This window comes from Aplidium turbinatum, chromosome 3 (genome assembly GCF_918807975.1).
Source record: "Aplidium turbinatum chromosome 3, kaAplTurb1.1, whole genome shotgun sequence".
Lineage (NCBI taxonomy): Eukaryota > Metazoa > Chordata > Ascidiacea > Aplousobranchia > Polyclinidae > Aplidium > Aplidium turbinatum.
Window position 1 is genome coordinate 11512984 of NC_137474.1, and position 21494 is coordinate 11534477.

The 21494-nt window shown below is 36.6% G+C and overlaps 1 protein-coding gene across 1 annotated transcript; it reads right to left on the minus strand.

Annotated features, from left to right (window-relative positions):
- Window positions 1–1121: 1121 nt before the first annotated feature.
- On the minus strand, window positions 1122–17696 carry LOC145765931 (vesicle-associated membrane protein 3-like). The gene is made up of 5 exons (XM_082577594.1): window positions 17539–17696; window positions 10479–10581; window positions 9644–9802; window positions 8581–8632; window positions 1122–1287 (listed from the first exon to the last, which is right to left on the minus strand). The coding sequence occupies exons 1-5, from the start codon at window positions 17562–17564 to the stop codon at window positions 1256–1258; spliced, it is 372 nt and encodes a 123-aa protein (XP_082433720.1). The 5' UTR covers window positions 17565–17696; the 3' UTR covers window positions 1122–1255.
- Between the last annotated feature and the right edge of the window lie 3798 nt (window positions 17697–21494).

Sequence of the window (21494 nt, forward strand, 5' to 3'; positions counted from 1 at the left end):
CGCACTAGGCAGAAAATATCAGTTTTGCTGCTGTGTTGACTTCAAAAACCATAGTTCTGCAAACTGGTACCGTACGTCATATCCTTGAGTGTGAATAACACGACCTTGAAAATACAGTAATACGCAAAACAGTTTTTTTTTCGAAGTGACATTTCAACACAAGGGCGATTTTAGGACTTTTGTTGGAAATGTGATTTCAGAAAAGGCTGCAGGTTATTCAATCGGCGAAATGTGCGGAAAAATTATCCATAAGTAAAATGCAATGAGGATTGGATGGAGACAGTAGACTGACCGTGAACAAGCTGGATATTGACAGAAAACCGCGATAGGCCTGAAGAAATAAAACAGGACAAAACATGTGCAATAATGAGTCGATGGAGACTGATTTGGAACAAAACTGACCAACAAAAATATGGTTGATGTTGAATATTTTGTACAAATGAAGAGTGGCCAACAGCAAAAACGCACTACAAATAGCAATAATGTCTACTTGATCGCATTGAACGGTCAATGAAGACAATAAAGTCTAAACTAGCCTACTTGTTGTTTGCAGGTCAAAAGCAATGGAAAACTTGCTCAACTCAAAACTATCCCAACTGAAAATAATTTCAATTTTTATAGGTTAAAATCCAGTTTGTAAAACCTGTGTTTTTACATCTTTACAACGTCATTAGACAATTTTTCTGGCTGGAAAAGGTTGATATTTTCAGCTCGGATAAACTCGTGAATAGAATAGATCGACTGAGACAAACAACGATATACCGGACAAACGTGAATGTGTTGCTTACACCTATACAATTGTTAATATCAGATCAAGTTATTACCAAATTCATCTCCATTCATGTCTTACAGTTTGTATTATCGAAACTTCATCTTGAATCCAACCGCGCATGCATCTTGAATGTAAACGGAAGATTATGGAACAGTTTCTACCTATCATCAATTGCCGGTCTTAAAATTGAACAATACTAAGAATATGACATTAACTACTGAAGGTTATAAACCTCGTTAAGGAAGAATGGTTAGCTTTTTCACGGTAATACTAAGTGAAAATTGCATGCGCAATGTACACAAGTTAGCTTAATAAATTAACGCATATTTCTAATACGATTACACGAAATGAGTCAAGACAACAGCGGAACAGAAAGAAAATATTTGACAATTGCAAGCCTTGTGAAATGGCAATGGTGCCAATAAGACAAAAATTGTCTTTTGGGGAAGATTCTTCTTCGTTTTGTGTTTTGTTTCCTCTTTTTTAGCTCTTTTGTTGGGATGTGACCACGCTGACTGCAAAGAAGAAAATTATAAACTGCGAGGGTGCTCAATAATGCATGATGCTTGAATAGGTTGTAAACCTGCCGCTATCAACCGCAGAAACTCGGTACATTAAAGAAATAATAAGTTCGTTTTAAAACGACGCTGGCTACACATTCATCTGCAGACGTTTTGACAAAAATCTTAATACAGTTTATTTGTCTTAAGAGTTGCGCCGTAAACGTTAGAGTTTGCTCTGGTTTTTACGTAAGTTCAATGGCATTGTTCAACGCAAGTACTTTGTTATCAGTCATCTATTTATGGTACAATAAAACTAATTTTCTATCAAAGTCGTAGGCTACAAATCACTTTTCCTATTGAGATTCGAAGACTAATTAAATGACAATGGTTAACGGAAGCATTGAAATAAAGCAGAACAGGGCCTCATGGCTGTTGCTGCAGCATTGATTTCGAATTTGATGTCTGTTTACTCGCTCGGCTTTTAGTGAGTAGTTAGTTTACATCAGGGGTTTTCAACCTTTTTTGCACCTCGACTCCCTCAGAGTCAGAGCAATCAACGGAGACTCACAACCCCCTTTAAAACTATTCAATAAAAGCATAATAAATGCAAACTTTAATCAAATTTGATTCATGCAGATATCCAATCTATGTCTCGTTCCGCTGTTCTAGTGCAAACTTCTGAAACGAAGAACGTATTTTCGCGATGTTATTATGACATTTATGTTTTCCTGCGATTATTATTTTCATTTCCTTTCAAGCTTGGCTAGATTATAGAAGAAAAAATGATGACTGTAAGCTACATTTTCGCATTTTGACCGGTTGGAATTTATTGCGATCTTTTATGGATTTATTGAAATCAGCTTCAGTGAGATGGTTGGGGACGCATTTTTTGGGGACGCTCGTTAATGTGTGAAACTGCTCATGAAAGAACTTTCAAACAAAATAGCCTACACACTGAAATCTTTCAATGACATTGAGAGCGATACTGACAAATCCATATTTGACATAGGATTCGAAATAACCTTGTTTTTTTGCCATAGCGTGGTTACTGGCTAACGATAGTCTGCACAAAGCAACGTATAAGAACTAGAAACTAGGTGAAAAATATCGAATGCTTTTCTATAATAAAACCTATGCAACGACTGAAAGCTTAAACAAGAGTATAACCTCAGGCCGAGAAATGGTTGATTGCGAAAAACCACAGTTGTAATCTTTTCGGGGAAAAAAGAATCTAAAACAATACACTGGATTTTCAGACGTCTCATGGCCTCCTGAAAAATGGCTCGCGACCCCCAGCTTGAAAACCATTGGTTTGCATGAAAACTTTTCATCCGTATCTAGTGGAAATGCTCAAAAAATGCAAAGCGATATGTACAACAAGTTGATCAGAAGAATTTATAATAATCGTGTGTTGAACTAATCTCGTGACGAGTACATCACGCCAAGCGATTAAAAACGGTGCAAGATGTTGGTCGTTTTTAACAACAGACATTTGTCCCAAATGCGATCTTTTCAGACACCACTCTCGTTGGTTTATCTAAAGTCTACAAGAAACGCAAAGTAAAAATTTGGATTTCAACCATTCGAAGGTGAAAACAAATGGCACGACTTTGAACATGCAAATTTCAGCAAGTCAGCAGTTGTGAACTGAACACATGGCAGTTGAGCAAGTGACAACTGAGCTAGTTTAAGTAGTAGCAACGTTTCAGCAAGTGGCTGAAAGCAAACAAATGATGAAACTGAGCAGGCTGAAACCTGGCCTGTCACAAGTCAGTAAATTCAGTTTAACAAGCGATAACCAAGCAAGTCCGATGTTAGGTGAAAATCTCATTTGCTGACTTGGCGGTAGCTGAAATGTACTTGCTGAATTGTCGCATGCCGAGAGGTCCGACGACCAATTTCAGTCAATTCGAAATGTTAATAAATACTTCGCCAGACTCGGCAAATGAAGTGCCATTTAAAATTGCTGTAAAATTAACTCAGGACTTTTTTAAAAAGTTTATATAGTTCCTTTATAAATTATATTCAACAAAAGGCAAGTTTTCCTTTTTAACATAATGAAGATGTAGAAAAATTGATAGCCTAATATGACACTATATTGAAATACTAAGGACTTTTTCATATTTTTTACGACACTGTGCTAAAATAATAAGGACTTTTTTCGACATGACGGCATTTTGTGTAATAGATCACGCCAATATAAGGTTCCCAGACAGCAAAACCCTCTGCAGACGTTAAATCAATGTAAAAATGATGGATTTTGCTGCATGGGTTTGTTGTCAATAATTCAATAAAACCTTGTTTCAAAATTCATTTTCGATGAAGTGATAGATCAGAAGATAAATGACTTTATAAACAACCTTTAAACCTGTAGATATTACTTATTTATCCATGCTACGTTAAAATTTGTACAAACAAAAAACGAATATATACGTAGGAGTCTTCTATCATTTGAGTAATGAAGGTAACAGTTTGGGTTACGGCATGCCTTTTTTAAAAATCAAACCTATCAGTCCTGTCTGCTCTTACGCAAAAGTTAAATAAAGCCAAAACGTCGTTTGCTTAAACAGTTCAAAGATAAAAATCTTACATAATTTTTCAAAAGTAAGTTTGTAAGCAACCTTTTACCAAATGCATGCCTCAATTTTTTTTTTGTAATTTCAGGCGATATATACGCTTAGATATTTGCAAGCGCCATCTGGCATGGTCATTTAATTCCTTTCCGAAGCCTCAATCGATAAACAGTCGTGTTTGTACACAACGAAATGGGAAGTTTACATGGCACCGGTTTAAGTTTTCAACTTTACATTATTATACCGGTTTATTTTGTCACCGTTGTCATGTACAGCGCCCAGGAGCATAGTTTGTACTGTGAATGCGGCGATATATTATATACAATGTAAATAATATGTAAATGCTGTTATTATTATAAGAGTGGATAATGGGCCTGCATTAGACTTTTGTTTCCGTCAGCAACTTAAATTAATGCAAAAAAGGGATGATTTGTTGGCTGGGTAACTGTTTGGGTGAACCTAGTCATAAGAGAAGCTTGTACTAGGTTTACGTTTTCTAACCAGGTTTTATGAACTGTCTCTCTGACCAATGAGATTCAGCATGAGTACGCTTTGTATGACAGGTGGCTGAACTTTGGTTCTAACACATACCATGCAAAACTTGTTGCTTTGAGATAGCTTACGAATAGACAAATTGTTAGTACACTTTACCTGTTGCTTATTTTGTGGAGAAGTAGACTGCAAAGCAAGCATGAAAAAAAATAAAGATCACACTCTGAGTCAACATTGCACAACGTTACAAAAATAGAAAATCTTTAAAAAACAGCGAGACAATGTCAACCTCTAGATAAATATTTTAAAGACTTTTGGAAAGCTATTACCGTTATACCATGTGATACGTATTACATCACAACAAAGAAATGTAGATCAGGGAAAGTTATGTTTCAAATTATGGCACAGTAGCCTATATCATACTGTGCAGAAAAAGCCAAGTCATGCTTCAAATACATTACGTCATTAGCACGTGATAACTTCCGTCGAGTTGTAAACACAATAATGTGACATGTGAATTTACTTTGAAAACAAACGACTGTTTTGTATATTTACAATGCACTTAGTAAAGCAGCCCCAGACAGCAAAAATGTTCAACATTTGTTGTCTCGTTTACCCCTTGCCAAATTTTCTGAAATGTCTTTATAAAAAGCTCGGTCGAGATTACGTAGCTACAGAAACCGAAACCATAGTGAACCAAGTTGACCAATTCCAGTACTAATTTCAATAATTATGCAGCTGCACATGTACAAGCAAACTTTAAAAATATCACAATAGAAATACAGCAATTACAACACCCAAACCCAGCAGGCTAAAATGTTTGCATGCTCAGTAAGCTATGATGACTGAAGGGAAAGACAACGACTTTACAGAAATGGCTTACAATTTTCACAACAAACAACAATATTTACGTCAATACACACAGTAAAAGTAAACAAAAGTTTGAAGAAATGCTCGAAAGACATGAGCAAGGATTGCGAATCCAAGACAGTGCATGTAAGGACAAGCGGCCACAATCAATAAACATAATAAATAAACGTAAACTTTAGCTCTGTTCCAAACTGCGGTTACATGGAGTGCACTGGATGTATCTTGCAAATCTTATTAAATCGATGTCGCTTGAATTAAAAAATCAAACTAAATAAGATTGAAGTTATGAAACAAGCGGTTTAATTAGTGGCAGTTACAGTTTTCTAAAGAAGTTTTACGACCAACAGAGTAGCCTACCAATTTTGTCAACACTTTCAAAAAAATAACAGTGGACACTGCACAGGCTTGGAGTATTTTACAAGGATCCTCAATGTGTTATCAATACATCAAACTGACGTTAAATTGGATGTTCTGACCTAGTTTGGTTACAAGCTTAATGCATTTTGTTTTGTTTTACTATTATCTCTGAAGATCTTCAATCTTTTTCTACTAATTCAGATTTTACCAAGCAATTACTTTTCGACAAAACCTCAATTTTACACCAAAATTTTGAAATATAGTAACCAAACCCATCATTTATCAACACTAAAGACAAATCACTATTTATCCTCAGCAAGAGGAGTTTTCCAGTTCAATGTGCCAAATCACCTGGTCATGAAAAGTGTGACTTTTTTGTTTAATGCCCGTGGAAAACGTCGGAATGGCTCGTTTCGGTGAGTCCGATCCCTATTCGGTGATTTTTTCAATTTTTTTTGTTTAATTATCGGGTACCGTAGCCTAATTATCATTGCCGTTTTAGGGTTAGGGGATAGGGGTAGGGTCTGCTACTATTCGGTGAGTCCGATTCGGTGAGTCCGATTCGGTGAGTTCCTAATCTCTAACCCTTAACTCTAACCCCTAACCCCAAACCCTAAAACGGCAATGATAATTAGGCTACGGTACCCAACAATTTAAAAAAAAAATTAAAAAAATCCCCCGTTAAGGGATCGGACTCACCAAATCGGACTCACCGAATCGGACTCACCGAAACGGGCCATCCCGACTTTAAGTGAGCAGTTAAGCTTATAGTTGTTGCACAGAACATAAAGCTTGGCTTAACAATTGCAAAAACGAACATCTGTTTCTAACTGGAGAAACTACTATGTTCGATCAATAAAACAAAAAGGTTTTTGTTTCATTCGACCTTAGATTGGTTACTAAAATATCTAAATCCCAAGACAAAGGCACAAATGTTGGCCAAGTGTACCATAGAAATAAGGGTGTCCTTCGTCCACAAAATGAATCAAACTATTTCCATTTCTTAAATAATAATGAAACTAAAGACTGGCTGCTCTCTGGTAACCTTTTCTGCTCTCTTGATGATTATTGTGCAACCTCTGGTAACCAGGCAATGAATTGATTGGTCCAGGTAATGATTACAATCAAGCAATAATGATTATTGCTGCTCTGTCGTAACCTTCAACAATCATTAACAATCTGGGCTGGTGACAAGATGTAGCTTGGCCCCGGAGGGTCAAATAAAAGGGTGGCCGATGACCAAATAGTGGCCAATTGCTCTGATAAAGAATAAGCAACAATGAAACTTCTTAGCAAGTCCACCGGTTGGAATGTACTGTATCATATGTATGCAGTTAAAATTACATTGCACATAGCATCGGCAATTTCATCAATAGTAAAACAATCCTATTTGCTGTGAAACTTTCACAAAAAATTCTTTCAAAAAAGAACTGAAGGTGAACTTTCGAAACTGCTGTTGACGTCAGCCAAACAATTTACAAGAAATCGATCGAAATTCTCTTACCACAGATGGCGCTGTATGCCTGTGCACCACAGCAACAATTCGTTCAATCGCTTCATTGTCTCGCGCAAACGTCTCGAAGCATTTAGGCAATGATCATGTTGAATGGACGTTGCAAAACATTGTTATTATTGAAAAGCTGTGTATTTTTACGATAGCTGAACTTTCAAACAAGATTCAGCTACAGTGCAAAACAACAGCTATTTTTGATCAGAAAAAAACATTTTCTACAACAAAAAACTTCACAACCAAACAAGACTCATCTACATCAAACTCTGCAGTTAAAGTTTTTGAAATTAGCGTATGAGGTATTCGTTTTTGTTTAACTGTTTTTATGTGGTAAAAAAAACACTAAGTGATAGTCCTCATATATATAATGTTTACTTCTCCACTTGTATCTCATCGTTTTGACAAAGTTAGCAATCCGAATACCTATAACCATGAGCTTGCTGCAAATTATCGCTTTGTGTTCGCAAAACATTTTTTTTTTAGTTTTTCAGAGGCTATGCTTTTTTCGAAACTACTGGACGACTGGTCTGGTAAATCTGAGATAATTGGTTTGTACTACGAACCCAACCGCAAAACCTTGGCGCTTATCCATTGTTTCCGCAAAACTTGATCATTTCTCAAAACAAACCCCTTTAATAAATATCGAAACTTTTCATACCCCAGTCAGCAAAATCCGTCACTTTTAGATTGATTTAAGAGTCTGCGTCAAAATGACGGATTTTGCTGTCGGGGACAGTCAATTAAATGCCGTTTCGAGCACTGTTTAGTTTCGATATTATTCTTTTCTATATGAAACGTTAAAAAGGCAGCCATATCAAACTCAAAAACTAAAATACCTCCCGTCATTTTTGCTGTAAAGACAACATATTCGCGCTACGCTACATGTCTTGAAAAGCTGATATCTTACATTTTAACCCGTTAAAAATGTCCTCTGCCTAATCCTATCCGGACAGCTGCTAACGAATTGCCCGCCAATTCTTCAACATAATTAATAGTGAGTATTTTAATCTGTAGAGAAAAATCAGTTTTATTCAGTTGTATTGGTTACGACTGAGCTCAATAATGGCTTAACTTGCGTCATTTTGCATGCGTTCAGGCAACGTGTGATTCTCCCAACAAAAATTCAGTCTTTTTTACGTTGTTTCAAAATCTCTGGACATTATAGCGATGCAAAAATGGCATTTTTTTAACTGTGACTGCACGACGAGCTGTCATACATCGGATGCCGGGGTGCTCGCACAATTAGCAATCGTTTGAAACAACCGAAAACGAATATTACTCTGTTGCTCATGAGGAAACTAAATTTCATCTGTAATGATGTTTAAGCATGTGCATGGCTTTTGTAACTCTGAAAGCAAAATCTGTCATTTTTACATTGATTTAGCGTTAGCAGACGTTGACTTAATGTAAAAATGACGGGTTTTGCTGTTGGGGTAAAATGCAGTGCCAGTAGCCTCAATTTAAAAAAAATACCAGATAGTTAATCAGACGAAAGGCACTTACCAACGATTATAATGATAATTACTAATATGACAACGATGAGAATGGCCCACATCTGAAAAACACAACAACAAATAAACAACATTAATACAAACAACCAATCAACCATGCGTATGCTTCTGTTTCCAAACAAAGCTACATCTCTTTCGTACTGTTTCGCAAACATGCAAGTAGTTCTGCGCGGATGACAATAGTTTGCAAAGAACTTGACACTAACTAAATCACCTTGATTCACGGTTCAAAAATTGCAGATAATTACAGTTTTTGAACACTGATGCATTCAAACAGTAGAAAACAGGTGACAGTAGCTTGATCTCTCTAGAAACATAAGGAATTCCGAAACAACATGGATCAAATAGCTGCCTTTTGTTTCCCTCTCTGATGAGCATTGTTTTTTATATTTAGGTTCAACTATTCAAAATAGAAGTGTGGGATATGAATCTTTCTAAATTTGGAGTTTAGATATAGCACAAGACACATGACTGCCTGCAATCACATTGCATACACATGCAAACACATATTATGGAACTTACTAATCACTACTCCTAATATAACCAGTACCACAACGGATAGCATGATTATCATCTGTAAATATGAAATTTTTTTATAATATATTAATACTTTTTTAAACCAACTGAATATTGTAATATGCATGTTAATTAAAACAGAGAGAGACTGTTCACCAGGCATTTGGTAATAAAATTAATTTGCGTTCTTCTGGTGACTATTTACTAGGTTACCTCGTGATGTTAAAGATGATAACTAGCTTTTGTATTTCCGACGTTTCATTTGCATGTTATGTTAATTGTGCATGCATGTTAATTGTTAAGATATCGTGTAATAGGCTACTAACAGTACATCATCAAAAGTTATAAAAGCATTTTTCCACAGATAGAAGTAATTCTAAAATGCGGTATATATGTGTAGATCTGTTTCAACAAAGTTGCCCAGAAATGTTTTTTTTTAGACTCCTGTACTAATTTATGTTAAAATAAAAAAACAAGTAATGAAGCAGGGTCATGGTATTGTGTCAGCACATGAAATCTCAGTTCAACACAACACTTGCCTTGCAATTTTTCCACCAATATTTTCGTTTCAGCTTAGCTGCTTGTGTTTCAAACTGTGAAGCTCCTTGCTGTAAAGCATCTGCCCGGTCGTCTAATTCAGAGAGCTTCTGATCTCTTTCAAGAACTTTATCAACATTTGTCCTCATGATGTCCACGACCTAGAGTTGAAAGTTTAAACTCAGTTTTAAGTCAAAAGTTAATCAATGTAATTTGGCTAAGCATGTTGGTTATTGTTGCATAATATGCTAAACATGACAGAGAGAATCGTTTAGTTTTGCAGGCCATACAAAAGACAACTATGATGTTGCTCTCTTATAGTATGTATGTTGTCTCACTCCCTGTAGAAGTAACAATCAATCTTTATCACAAATATATAAAAGAAGGGTTCTACATGGCTGCCATAAAGCTAAAACATAAGGTTCCTATGCACTTTCTCAGCTTTCAATTATCAATCACAACACATGATTCATTCACAATTGGTAACCTAATAGCTACTGATAAAACTTCATCCCAAGAAAATCCAGGGTATGCATATGCATGTGCTATCACTATCATAGTTAGCCTACCATACATAGGTCAGTTTTAAATTAAACAAGACTTTCAGACGTTATCATCACCATCATCATCCAAAGTCGGTTTTGTACCCAATGGTGGGGTTGGCAATTTAAGGCAAATTGATATTAAATATAAACAATAGTCACATCATATCCAAGACATTTAAAACCTTTGTTAATGTATGTCTAGCAACATGCTTATAATTGTAAAAGTCGTGCGCTCCTAGTAATTGCTGTATACAACATGGCGCCTGAAAATGGAACTCTCGACATGACTCACATCATCAACTTGTGCTTGCGTTTGCTGGAGCTTCTTGGAAGAAGCACCTGCTCCTCCAGCAGATGGACCTCCTGCATTGTAATTTGATGTGCCACCGTAAGACCTGAAGAGTAACAGCAAAACTACATTACTTTGCAAATATTTTAACTTTGGTTCATCAAACCTCAGTTGAACTGCATGCAGATGAAAAAGAAATATATTTTGCTTTATTTCTGTTGGCTTCCTGACAAAAATAAAACTAAACCATAGGTCTGACATTGTGTCGATATATTAATATTAAACTTGTGTAGTTTTTGTTTCTAAACAATAGTTTGAGAAAAAATACTACCCCGACAAACACAACCAAATAAAGGACAATGCTTCTATTCTAAATTGTGACATAAATTGGTAAAACATGTATATATAATCATACGCGCCGACTTCCGGGGGGGCCGCGCCCCCCGTAAATTTATGGTTGAGGGGCAAGAAAAATGGTTATTACAAGTGTTGTTTCAAAGATAAAACACTTCACAAAAGGGATTTATATCATTTAAACGGACTTAAAGAATACCGAAAGCGAAAAATAGCCTATGTTGCCTTTTCCCGCAAAACAGCAGCTGATCGCATGACTTTCTTATCCGGTATGGAAATGTCAAAGTAGATGGTAAAGTAACTTACGCTGCTGGAATAGTCACGTAACTATTCATGGCAATATTAAGTAAACCAGCTAAATTAGACGCGCTATTTTCAACGAGGTCTTCCCGCTGTGAGATCAATTTTGATTCAACAGAACGCATTGTTTTGTTCGCAATGTGTGAGAATTAAATTGAAAACCGATAAAAGAAAATGTGTTTAATGGTCTTGGTCGCAGATATTGCCTGCATTAACGACGCCTCTTACGGCTATTATCACCAAGCCAACCTGACATCATTGTTTTATGCGGCCGCTAAGGTTTGACATCAACTTCAACGATCATGGAATGTTACGTAATAAGAACGATTATATCCTACACGCAAAAATAAAAAAATTGATCTCTTAAAACAGCTCTTTCCGCTGTTTTGTCTCGTGAGCTTTGCATATTGCTTAACATGTGCAATTGTGCATAAGGTTTAGAATTGACAAGAAATCATTAAATTTGAAAATTAAGTTTGAATCACTGCAAATAAACGTATTCAAAACTTTCACTTCGGCCGACGCCATTACACACTCCGTAATAGGGTGGCTCTTATTTGGCAAAAAATGAAAAAATTTTGAATTTTGTGTGCGACACCCTTTTAAAAGGTGAGGTTGTCAGAAAAAATAACTCCTGCAAAAAATTTTTGAATTTGAAATTGATTTAGAGGTGGCCCTCCCCCCCTAAAGTTTTGCGCCCTCCTCCAAAATACCAAATCTGCATATCTCAAAAACTGCTTGAGCTAGAGGTACGGTTTTTGTGTCAAAAGATGCAGAAAGCATGATTTCCAATCTGCTTTCTGAACAATGATTGTGTCTATCTTGAGTAGAAAAGCAGTTATTTAGAAAAAACCTGTTGGTATCCTAGCACAAAACAGTGCTAAACAAGTATTGTGGCCCAAGCTATTCAACAAACAAAGTTCATAAACTAACCTGTATAACTGATAAAGCAATAAACGAAATAATTATTCCTAAACTTTTATGCATTCATGCATAGCTAAAATGCCCGTTTTTTATCATATTCCTTGGAGAAACTCCTGAGCGTGGAATCCGCTTTCAAGCTTCAGGTGCTATCCATCGCACTTGTTGGATGGCGAAGGCAATTTATGCAAAAAGCTTGGTCTGCATTTATGGTATCTGTCCGAAGAAATGGTTGGACTAGCCTTGTTTGACTCTCGATTGTCTGTGGAAAGTAAAAAGCTAATGGTGGCAACCATGTTAGATGAAACAGGAGAACGTCCACCAAGGAGACCAAGCATCAAAGCAGATGCGTTTCTCAGCAGTAAGGGTCTAGAACAGTATTGCACCTCTAATTCAAAATGGCTTTTTCAGCTGTTGGGTGAAGATGAAGCAATAATTATACTTTCAAAGGATCCTGCTCATTGGACTGAAGATTATTCAAGCTTTACACATGGCGAAGGGACTTTCAGTAGTGAATGACAGAGCAGAGAGAGGAGTTGCTCTAAGTCCAATCCAGGATTTTAACAAAATCTTAACTGAAGATGACTACCAACTTCAGTTTCTTTTGCAAATTGTTACTAAACACAGGAAACTGTTTCCAAATTCCAACAAGAACAATATTGTCGATTCTTCTTTGTTTAAACCTTCTTTGTTACTCCAGGGGTCAAGGGCTCTGTCTTTTACCACTCTTGGACAGTGGCGATGCGGTTTAGATGCTTGAGTAGGTAGACTCACAGACTCATAGAGAGTTGAGTGGAGCAAGTGGTTGGGGTTCGTAGTGCGGCGAGAAAGAGACAGGATGGCTTCTTTGCGACAAAACTCAGCTGGTTGGTTGCCTGCAAAGGACAGGGAAATTGTCCGATGGTGTAGGTCGCAGACATCCTGTCACGATACGCAAGGCAATATGTAAAATATTGTCGATAATATCGCTTCTTCCGGTACTGACCAAAATTACATTTTGAAATGAATATCGTTACCAGTGTTCCCTCTAAGGTGCAAAAATTAAGACAAAAAAACGAGATTTTGCAGACGGTTTTGTGATCACAAAAAAGGTTGTAAAATCAAGATTTGGTCAAATGCATTTTTTCAAATAAATGCTTTTCTACTCAAGATAGATGCATTCAATGTTCAGAAAGCAGATAGAAAACCATGTTTTCTGCATCTTTTAACACAAAAACTGTATCTCTAGCTCAAGTGGTTTTCGAGATACGCAGATTTGGTATTTCGAGGGAGGGCACAGAACTTTAGGGGGGAGGGCCACCTCTAAATCAACTTCAAATTTAAAAAAAATTTGCAAGAGTTATTTTTTCTGACAACCTCACCATTTGAAAGGGTGTCCCAAGCAAAATTCGAAAACTCAATTTTAAGAGCCACCCTACTCCGTAATCTACGTCGGCAATGATTTCGCCCCAGCAAAAATTTTGAAAACTGCCGAGCTGGACACAACAGCTTGTCCCGTGTATAAGTTGAACCTGTCTTTTTGAGGTGAAATTCACTTGCGAACATTTCAATTTATACTGGAATATATACGGTATTCGATGAAAGACTATAAAGAGTGAAGACTTTTGATAAAAAGCAGAAAACACTTGGTCGTTGTTAGCGCTTTGAAAATAAGTAATTAGCGAAACGAGGTTAATAAAACTGATAGCGGGTTTTCACTCTACTTGAGATCATGATTTTTTGCGTTTTATTTCGATAACTTCACTGTCTTGATCGTTGTTATTCACTCGCACGAAAAGGAAATAGATCGGCTTGTTTTCCAACTGTTCCAATTATGAGCTAACAATATCAAAATTTTACGACTAGGCGTACTGCATGCGTAAAACTAATCGTTTCAAGCAGCAGTTCTAATAACTTCGGTTTGCGACCGAGGTGTCAATATAAACAAGACATTAAGCGTAATCAAAGACTATTTTAGTTGAGTAAAATAGCGTTATTGTTATGACGTCATCACCTTTCTCGCCCCCCAAGGTTTTTGGAAAAGTCGGCGCCTATGTATATAATAATCATAAACTTAGGGTTCAAACAATGCCGGCTGCATACTGCATAGCCGAGTGGTGAGAACCATGGTTCAAGGTTCGAAAAGCCACCTGTTCGATACTGCTCAAGAGCATGTGGTTGTGTCTTTGGCAAGACACTCAAAGGCACGCTGTCAATTGTAGAGTGGAGGGGAGCCCCTTCGACTTAAGACCTTGATTTCTCTCATGAGCATGAACAGACGCTGCTCTAGAAAGAAATACCTACAGTCCTTCTTAGGCTATGGCCTGTTGAACTGAACAGGTTTAAAAAACAGTGGTTGCAAAATGCTATCAGTGATTGTGCTTAAAAGTATATAAGTATACGGCATACGCAGAATTTTTCATAATGTGGTTATGTCAAAATGCACAGTGATTGCTTTCATAGAAACGTGGAAAAATCTTATTGTTATTCATCTCAAAATGCTTTTGCTTTACTGCATTTTGGATGACATTTTAGATCCAGGTGTGCCGTTAAAGTTTTTAAACCTTTCAAGTGTTTGTCAGTGAAAAAAGATAGCAAAGCAATGACAGGCTATATTGTATTACATATATCAACTCACATTGTTATTTAAGAATGAAAATAAAGTAGGCAATCCACTTCCTTAACAAATTGCTAACAACCTTTTCTTTTCGTTATAATTCTACAATTTCTGTTGAGATAACTTTTACAGAACCAGTTCCTGGAAAAATAATTATGTAAGGCTGCATAAAATTCACTTTGAATTAAAACCTTTCTTACAAATTTTCAAGCAAAGCTATCATTCCTTTTTACAGTTAAACTTTAAAAAAGTGTTGCATGGCAGATATTAGCTAAACTACTATAAAAGATATTGTTTAGTGCAACAGTAAATAATATACTGGAATACAGGTCAATAAAAACGTAATAGGAACCAAGTTAGTCACAAACTGGCATTACCAAAAACCTCAAAGCAAAACGAGCGTTTACAGGCTGCACATGAGCAGTGAAATTGTCTAATTTTTGTATTATGCCACCAAATCACCAATCTCCCTTTGATGTGAAGTTTGCTTGCCTTCTAATCTCTTTCTTTCATAATCTTGTTCAAAACATAATTAAAAAGTGAAACAACATAAAAATCAGAGTTGGTTTTCAAACAATTGGTGATTTGATGGTTGAACGGTTGCCATTCCAGACCGTACTTCCCTACTGTACACAACACAGTCACAATATAATTTGAGATAAATATCATCAGAATTGTGTGATGTTAGACTATATTAGTTGTTGCTATTTGGTATGGTACAAAGCTAGATAAGAGCTTAAAAAAGTATGCCAAATTAGATAAAGCAAGTAATGCATAGGAATGGACTTCATGTACTATTTGCTAAATGTCCTTTATTAATATTTTTGTGTTGTTCAGGAATGACATGAAAAAAGGGATAAATTTTAGATAAAACTGCTGCTTGCATTCTCGTTGTAAAGCAAAACCTGTCCTGAAGGCCTTTTGCATATGGACATCATACGCAAGAACTTGTCATTAAGGGTGTATTTTCAACTCTATTGCATTGGGACCAAGTCAGAGGCCATACATTCTCACTTTCAAAAGATGACAGAGGTGATGGAAATCAATAGACAAGTCCAAGTTTCACAATGGAAATGAGAATTGATGATGGCTCTTTTCATCAGTGGCGTATATTCAGGGTGTGCAAGGTGTGCACTGCACACCCCAAGAAATCCAGAAAAAAAGAAAATTTCCATCGGTTGTCGATGTTCTTTACTTTTCTGATATTCTAACATCTTGCTGCATGCTGATTGCTTTCTTTTCAATTGCAAAACTCGTCCCCTTCTAATTTTAATACTCCAACGTTTGAGGTCATTGCCTTTAATTTTTTTCGGTCATTACCTTTAAGCTGGGTGTGCACTGACACCTTGGCGAGTGCTATTTAAAATAAACAATTAAGAAAAATGACGTCACAAGGCAGCTAAAACAGCAATGGTTTTAGTTCAGCTAGGGTGTGCACTCGCTGATTTGCACACCTTGGCGCGTCATTGGGGGAATCCCAGGAAATAGCAAGTTTTAGCTTGTTGGATTAGAGTTTGAGCTATGGTTTGAGGTGATCAGAGTTGGAAACAAGATAAGATAAAATGTTTTTTATGCACCAAGTGCCAGTAAATTAGGACTAGCTTGTCTGAATCTGCAACAAAGCTTATGGTAACAGCCAATATCATTGATGCACCATTCTAAAACAACATATCTAATCGTTTTGTAATTGGAGTGTTTGTATGTTACTGGTATTGTACCGTACCTTATTGCTGAAACACCTTAATTATGTAGCAGGTGCCAGCTGACTCAAAGTCGCTTTCTGTGTCTCCTGGTTTGTCTCACATTAATTATTGCCTATGTTTGTTTCGTCTTGGGTGTACCACCGGTACGGTATATAATATATATATTAAAATGTGAAGCCAATGAACAAAATAATACCGGTAGGCTACTGATAATAAAAAAATTGGCTAGTGGCTAAAGCTGCGTTTAGACTACATGCGTTTTTACTGCGACAAATCGCATCGCTCGATACATTCCACGCGAGTGTATTGGAGCGCTTAGACTGCGTGCGTCTTGTCTGCGGTGACGTGCGGTTTGTCGCAGACATTTGGATGGGCTTTGACGTACCGTAACGCAATGCATCCTAGTATACGTCAGTCTAAGGTAGCCTATGTTTGTGAAAAGACGTCAAAGTAAGCTACTTTGATGTGAGGTAATGGCAGAAAAATAGCTTTCTACTGCAAAAGTAAGTTATTAGGCAGATTTTAGCCAGAAATAAAGGCCTTTTGCAAATGTTTTATTGTATTTTTAGTCAAAGTGGATGCCTCCTAGAATTCAAGGCAATTTTGTTTGCCAAACTTAACTCTTGTTTCATTCATCTAGCTCTACGCCATAGTTTGAACTGCATTTTTTTAAATGCATTGTTAGCTTTCAAGCCAGTGATGATTTTGCAGCAATCTTGATCACCATCTTTACTGTGGCAAGCCTAGGAAATTTACCGGTACCAGTAGGTATGTACAAAATGAAAATCAATCAATCATTGGTTTATTTTTTGGTATTACAGTATATGTACTGAACTGAGAGAGGAAGGAAGCAAAAGATCTTATATGAGGTCAGCTTCCATCCTGTTAATATGTTACAGGAGATGTTACCAATAAAAATTAGTTTAAAAAAAAAGAAGTTTGATGCATACCGGTACTGTTTAATACATAGGTAGCCTACCGTACTTGAATATCGAGTTACTACTTAATGTATTTTCAAATTGTGAGGAAAATGATCATCTGAAATGCACCAACTACCAGACCTATCATACTGTTAAGTTTGTAAAAAAAACTTCGATTACCGTACTGATAATGTATATTATACATTTTAAAACTGACTACCTCTCCTTATATTATTATTAGGTAGGCTGTAAGTAAACTAGGTACTTACCCTGTATGTTTAGTTTGAGACAACATGCTTTTGTTTAGATTGACACAGTCACCCCAGTAAGATTTTCCATTTTTATTTCAGACTCAAGTGATGATGGTCCATCCAGGCGTCCAAGACGTAATCAAGATTTTGATAATGAAACTAATAAAGTCATTTATTCATTGCTCTATCAGGATATAATCGACAGTGTTTGTTGTCAGATCGATCAAAGATTTACTGCTGTCACAAAATTCGAGTTTTTTCAACTGCTGTGCTGTGACAAGTTTCCTGAATTCAAAAAAGAATTCCCTGACCATTTAATGACAAAATTGCAAAATATATATGGAGGAATTTTCGATTATTCTCGGCTTAAATCTGAACTTCAAGTTGTGTACTCGCTGCCAGAATTTTCGCAACAAACTGTTCAAAACATGTATGAGTATGTTCATCAAAACTCTTTAAGTTCTGGCTTCAACGAATTGTTTAACTTAACGCAGCTCGTACTTAGTATTCCCAGCACTACAGCATCGGCAGAACGAAGCTTCTCAGCTCTAAAGAGAATACATACCTGCTTGCGTTCCACACAAGGACAAGAAAGACTGAGCTCGCTCAGCTTGCTTTCAATAGAGAAGGAACTTTTGCTAGAACTGAAGCAAAAGCAAGCTTTCTACGACGATGTAATTCAAAAATTTATTGCACAAACGAGAAGAATCGAATTATGCTATAGATGAATTTTCCTTCTGTAGTCGAGGTGTTAAACATTTTCGTTTTTACTAAGTAGTACGGCGGATAAAAGTACAGCCGACCAACATAGCAATCGACTTTCTTGTTTATTACACTGGTCAACACAACTTTTCTTGCTTGGAGTTTCTTAATGGATTTAGGGTAACTTTGAGGTGCCGAATCTGACCTCAGTTTTTCCTGTCACATCAGGTTCGTGAGATATGATAACAGCAAATTATTACTTTTGTTAAAAGTGGAAGATTTGACGTTGCGTTTATTGCACATACACATTGTGCTATATCCAGAAATCCAGGTCATGTAGTACATAAGTAGCTGAAATACACCCACCCACTATAATTTTGATACCAATTTGTTTTCTAAGCAACAAATTAACCATCCAGTAGTAACAAGCCAAAAGGGAGGCTAAAAGTATAACTGACCCCACCCCCGTCAATGTTTTGCATGAAATCACAAAGATTTAAACAGGCTTATGGCAATGCTTGTTCAGTAACCTTATTTAAGCTGTTTTGGCCTATCTAACACTAACCTTTCGTTATAGCACTGCATATGTTGGTGGTAAACGCAACGCCAAATCTTCCACTTTTGACAAAAGTAGCAATTTGCTGTTATCATATCTCACAAACCTGACGTGATGGGATAAATCTGAGGTCAGATTCGGATTCAGCACCCCAAAGTTACCTTAAATCAGTTCTCAAAGCTTATGCAAAAAAAAATGTTTTTTTTGTTGACCAGTGTTATCGAGTTGCTTTGCTATTGTTTTTTATTTTAACTTTCACCTGTTTGTTTTTAATCCGCTTGTACATTTCTCAAGGTGTTGCAACTGAACTGAAGTATGTGACTTTAGAAATGCAACTTAATGTTTGATATTAAGTCTCATTCAATAGGCGCTGTCAAATACATATCTATTTTGTATTCTTCTCCATACCGACAACATTAGTTTTGTCAATTCTGTTCATGTTCAGAATTTGTGCTGAAAATGCTCTCAGAACGCACCAAATTCAATGTTGAATTTAAAAATTTTCTGGGGGAGGTCCCCCAGACCCCCCGCTGTTGCTTTGCCGTCACTGAACACCCTGTCAAAGTGGTTACGGTACGCCACTGCTTTTCATAGATCACAAATTTGCTCTAAAATGGTCAAAACTGATTCTGGAGCAGAAGAACCAGAAGAAGTGATTATTGTTTATTGAAATAACAATTATTTTCAATAGTATATTCTCGGTGCTTGTAAGTTTCAAGCCACCCGTGCTTGATGGTCAGCAACGTCTCTCCAGATTTTCTCTCTCATAAAATCGTGGGCGGCATACAACCTACAAGCCCCATATTCTTACCTGGGAAAGCCTTGACAAATGCACAAGACTAGATAGTTATTTCGTGCATGGTTTTACATCTTTTGTTCCGGGTATTGCAACAGTTGAACGTCCATATTTGTCTTTTACTATCATACATTTGAAATGGATTTTCATAGCTGAATGCCCTTCTTATTGCCAAGTGTAACCTTCTACAGCTGTAATAGATTTGCTTGGTTTATGAATTTTCCTTTTCCATCATTCCATGATCTTGAGCCTTCCACTGCCAACAAGCTTTATCTAACATGGACCAACAGATGTGTTCGGATGGCATTTCCTCTATCAGGGCAGAAAGCCTGTTATGAGCACTCACACTCCCAAAGTCAGTGCCACTTCATGAGACATCGGCTATATTACCGATAGGCGATAATTAGGTAGTCAAAAACAAAAATCATTTACTTTATGAAGACCAGGAAGAGATATTTTGTTGGAAGTTTAGTTTGACAACTAAATCAGGGACTTTGGAATATGTGTATTATCTTTGAAATAAAAGTTTACCTGAAGGCTTGGATGAAAACATTATACGGTATCTTTCTAACATCTTCACTGAGAAATGGTCTATGGTAAGACATTTGCTGCAACATCACCATGACAAAAAAATTGTGATAACCACAGGGAAGAAATTGTTACATCAACTCTGGCAACCCACCTCTCTGAAAAACTATGATTTTGCTTTTTTTACAAAGACCTGCCAGGTGACATATAAAGCAAAATATCATTGCAGCAATGCTGTAGGGCATAGACAAAGATGTTGATGAAGAAATTTTCAAACATGCACCAAGAAAAGACTTCTAAATACTGCTTTGCAGTTTTACTACAAAAAGCATATATATATGCTTTTTTGGGAGCTAGTATAGCCTACAAGTCCCCTTTCCCCCCCCCACCCCTTGGTAACTTATGACAAAGACAGGACTCAACCAAACATATACGGTGAAACTACTTTACCTTTGCTTTACTGTTCACACACTTCAATCCACATGTTTTGGTCAATTCCTCTTTGCCATGAGTTACCATGGGGGGAGGGGGGACTTGTATACCAGCTCCCTTTTTTGTTCATATATTTGTTTTCATACTCCCGCAAACAAGAAACCCCTTCCCAGAGTAGTGGCTGGGAGGTTGTTGGAGTCTTACAACTTGTCAGATAGTTCTCCCAAACCGCTACAACATCATAATGCCTATTCTCTGTGATCGTGATCATGTATTACACTTCAAGCCTATTGATTGAAAACATTGTGAATATAGCAATTCAATTCAATTTATTTTTCTTTGTCAGAAAACAACAGCAACGATAAAGTTACTAATAGTTTACGGGAACAAACCAACAAAAAGGAAACAATGCAATGAAACATTCATGTGAATTGCAGAAGTTTGCAACAAAACGTATTTAGCATACTTTTGCGCAGGAAGCAGGTAGCTTTTCTTGACAGTTTAGCATTGGTTGGAGGAAAAAATATTTTTACAGATTTGAGATATGGGGCATTGAAATGGAGTACCCAAAAACTTTTGTTCAAAAAGTAAAGTGGTTTCCTTTGCTTTTTTCACAAATGTAATAATATATTTTAATTCCTTGCCTCAAAAACTATAAGAATATATACATATTTTTATTATTTCTGTATCTTATTCTTAAAAAATAAGAATTCTAAGCTGTTTTTGTGATATAAAAACAGCGCCCCCAGTGGCAAAAATGTTATCGTCTATATCTTGAAAACCGCTTGATGGATTTTGACAGCGTGAACGCCAATCTTTACCTTTTCCCAATAGATCTAACATATTAAAAACTGAAAAAATTTTGAGCGGGTGGGTTACACACTGTGACTGTATTATGATAGACCACCGTCATTCTGGCAGAGTAACTTTTCCTTTTTCCGCCTAAAAAAGTTATTCGCA

Bases quoted from the DNA above. Each gene is read 5' to 3' on its own strand.
- LOC145765931 (XM_082577594.1), bottom strand. From the start codon at position 17,564: ATGTTGTCTCAAACTAAACATACAGG. The intron at 10,582-17,538 runs GTAAGTACCTAG...GTTACTCTTCAG, and splicing joins TCTCAAACTAAACATACAGG to GTCTTACGGTGGCACATCAA. The intron at 1,288-8,580 runs GTAAGTGCCTTT...TCTTCTTTGCAG, and splicing joins AATTATCATTATAATCGTTG to TCAGCGTGGTCACATCCCAA.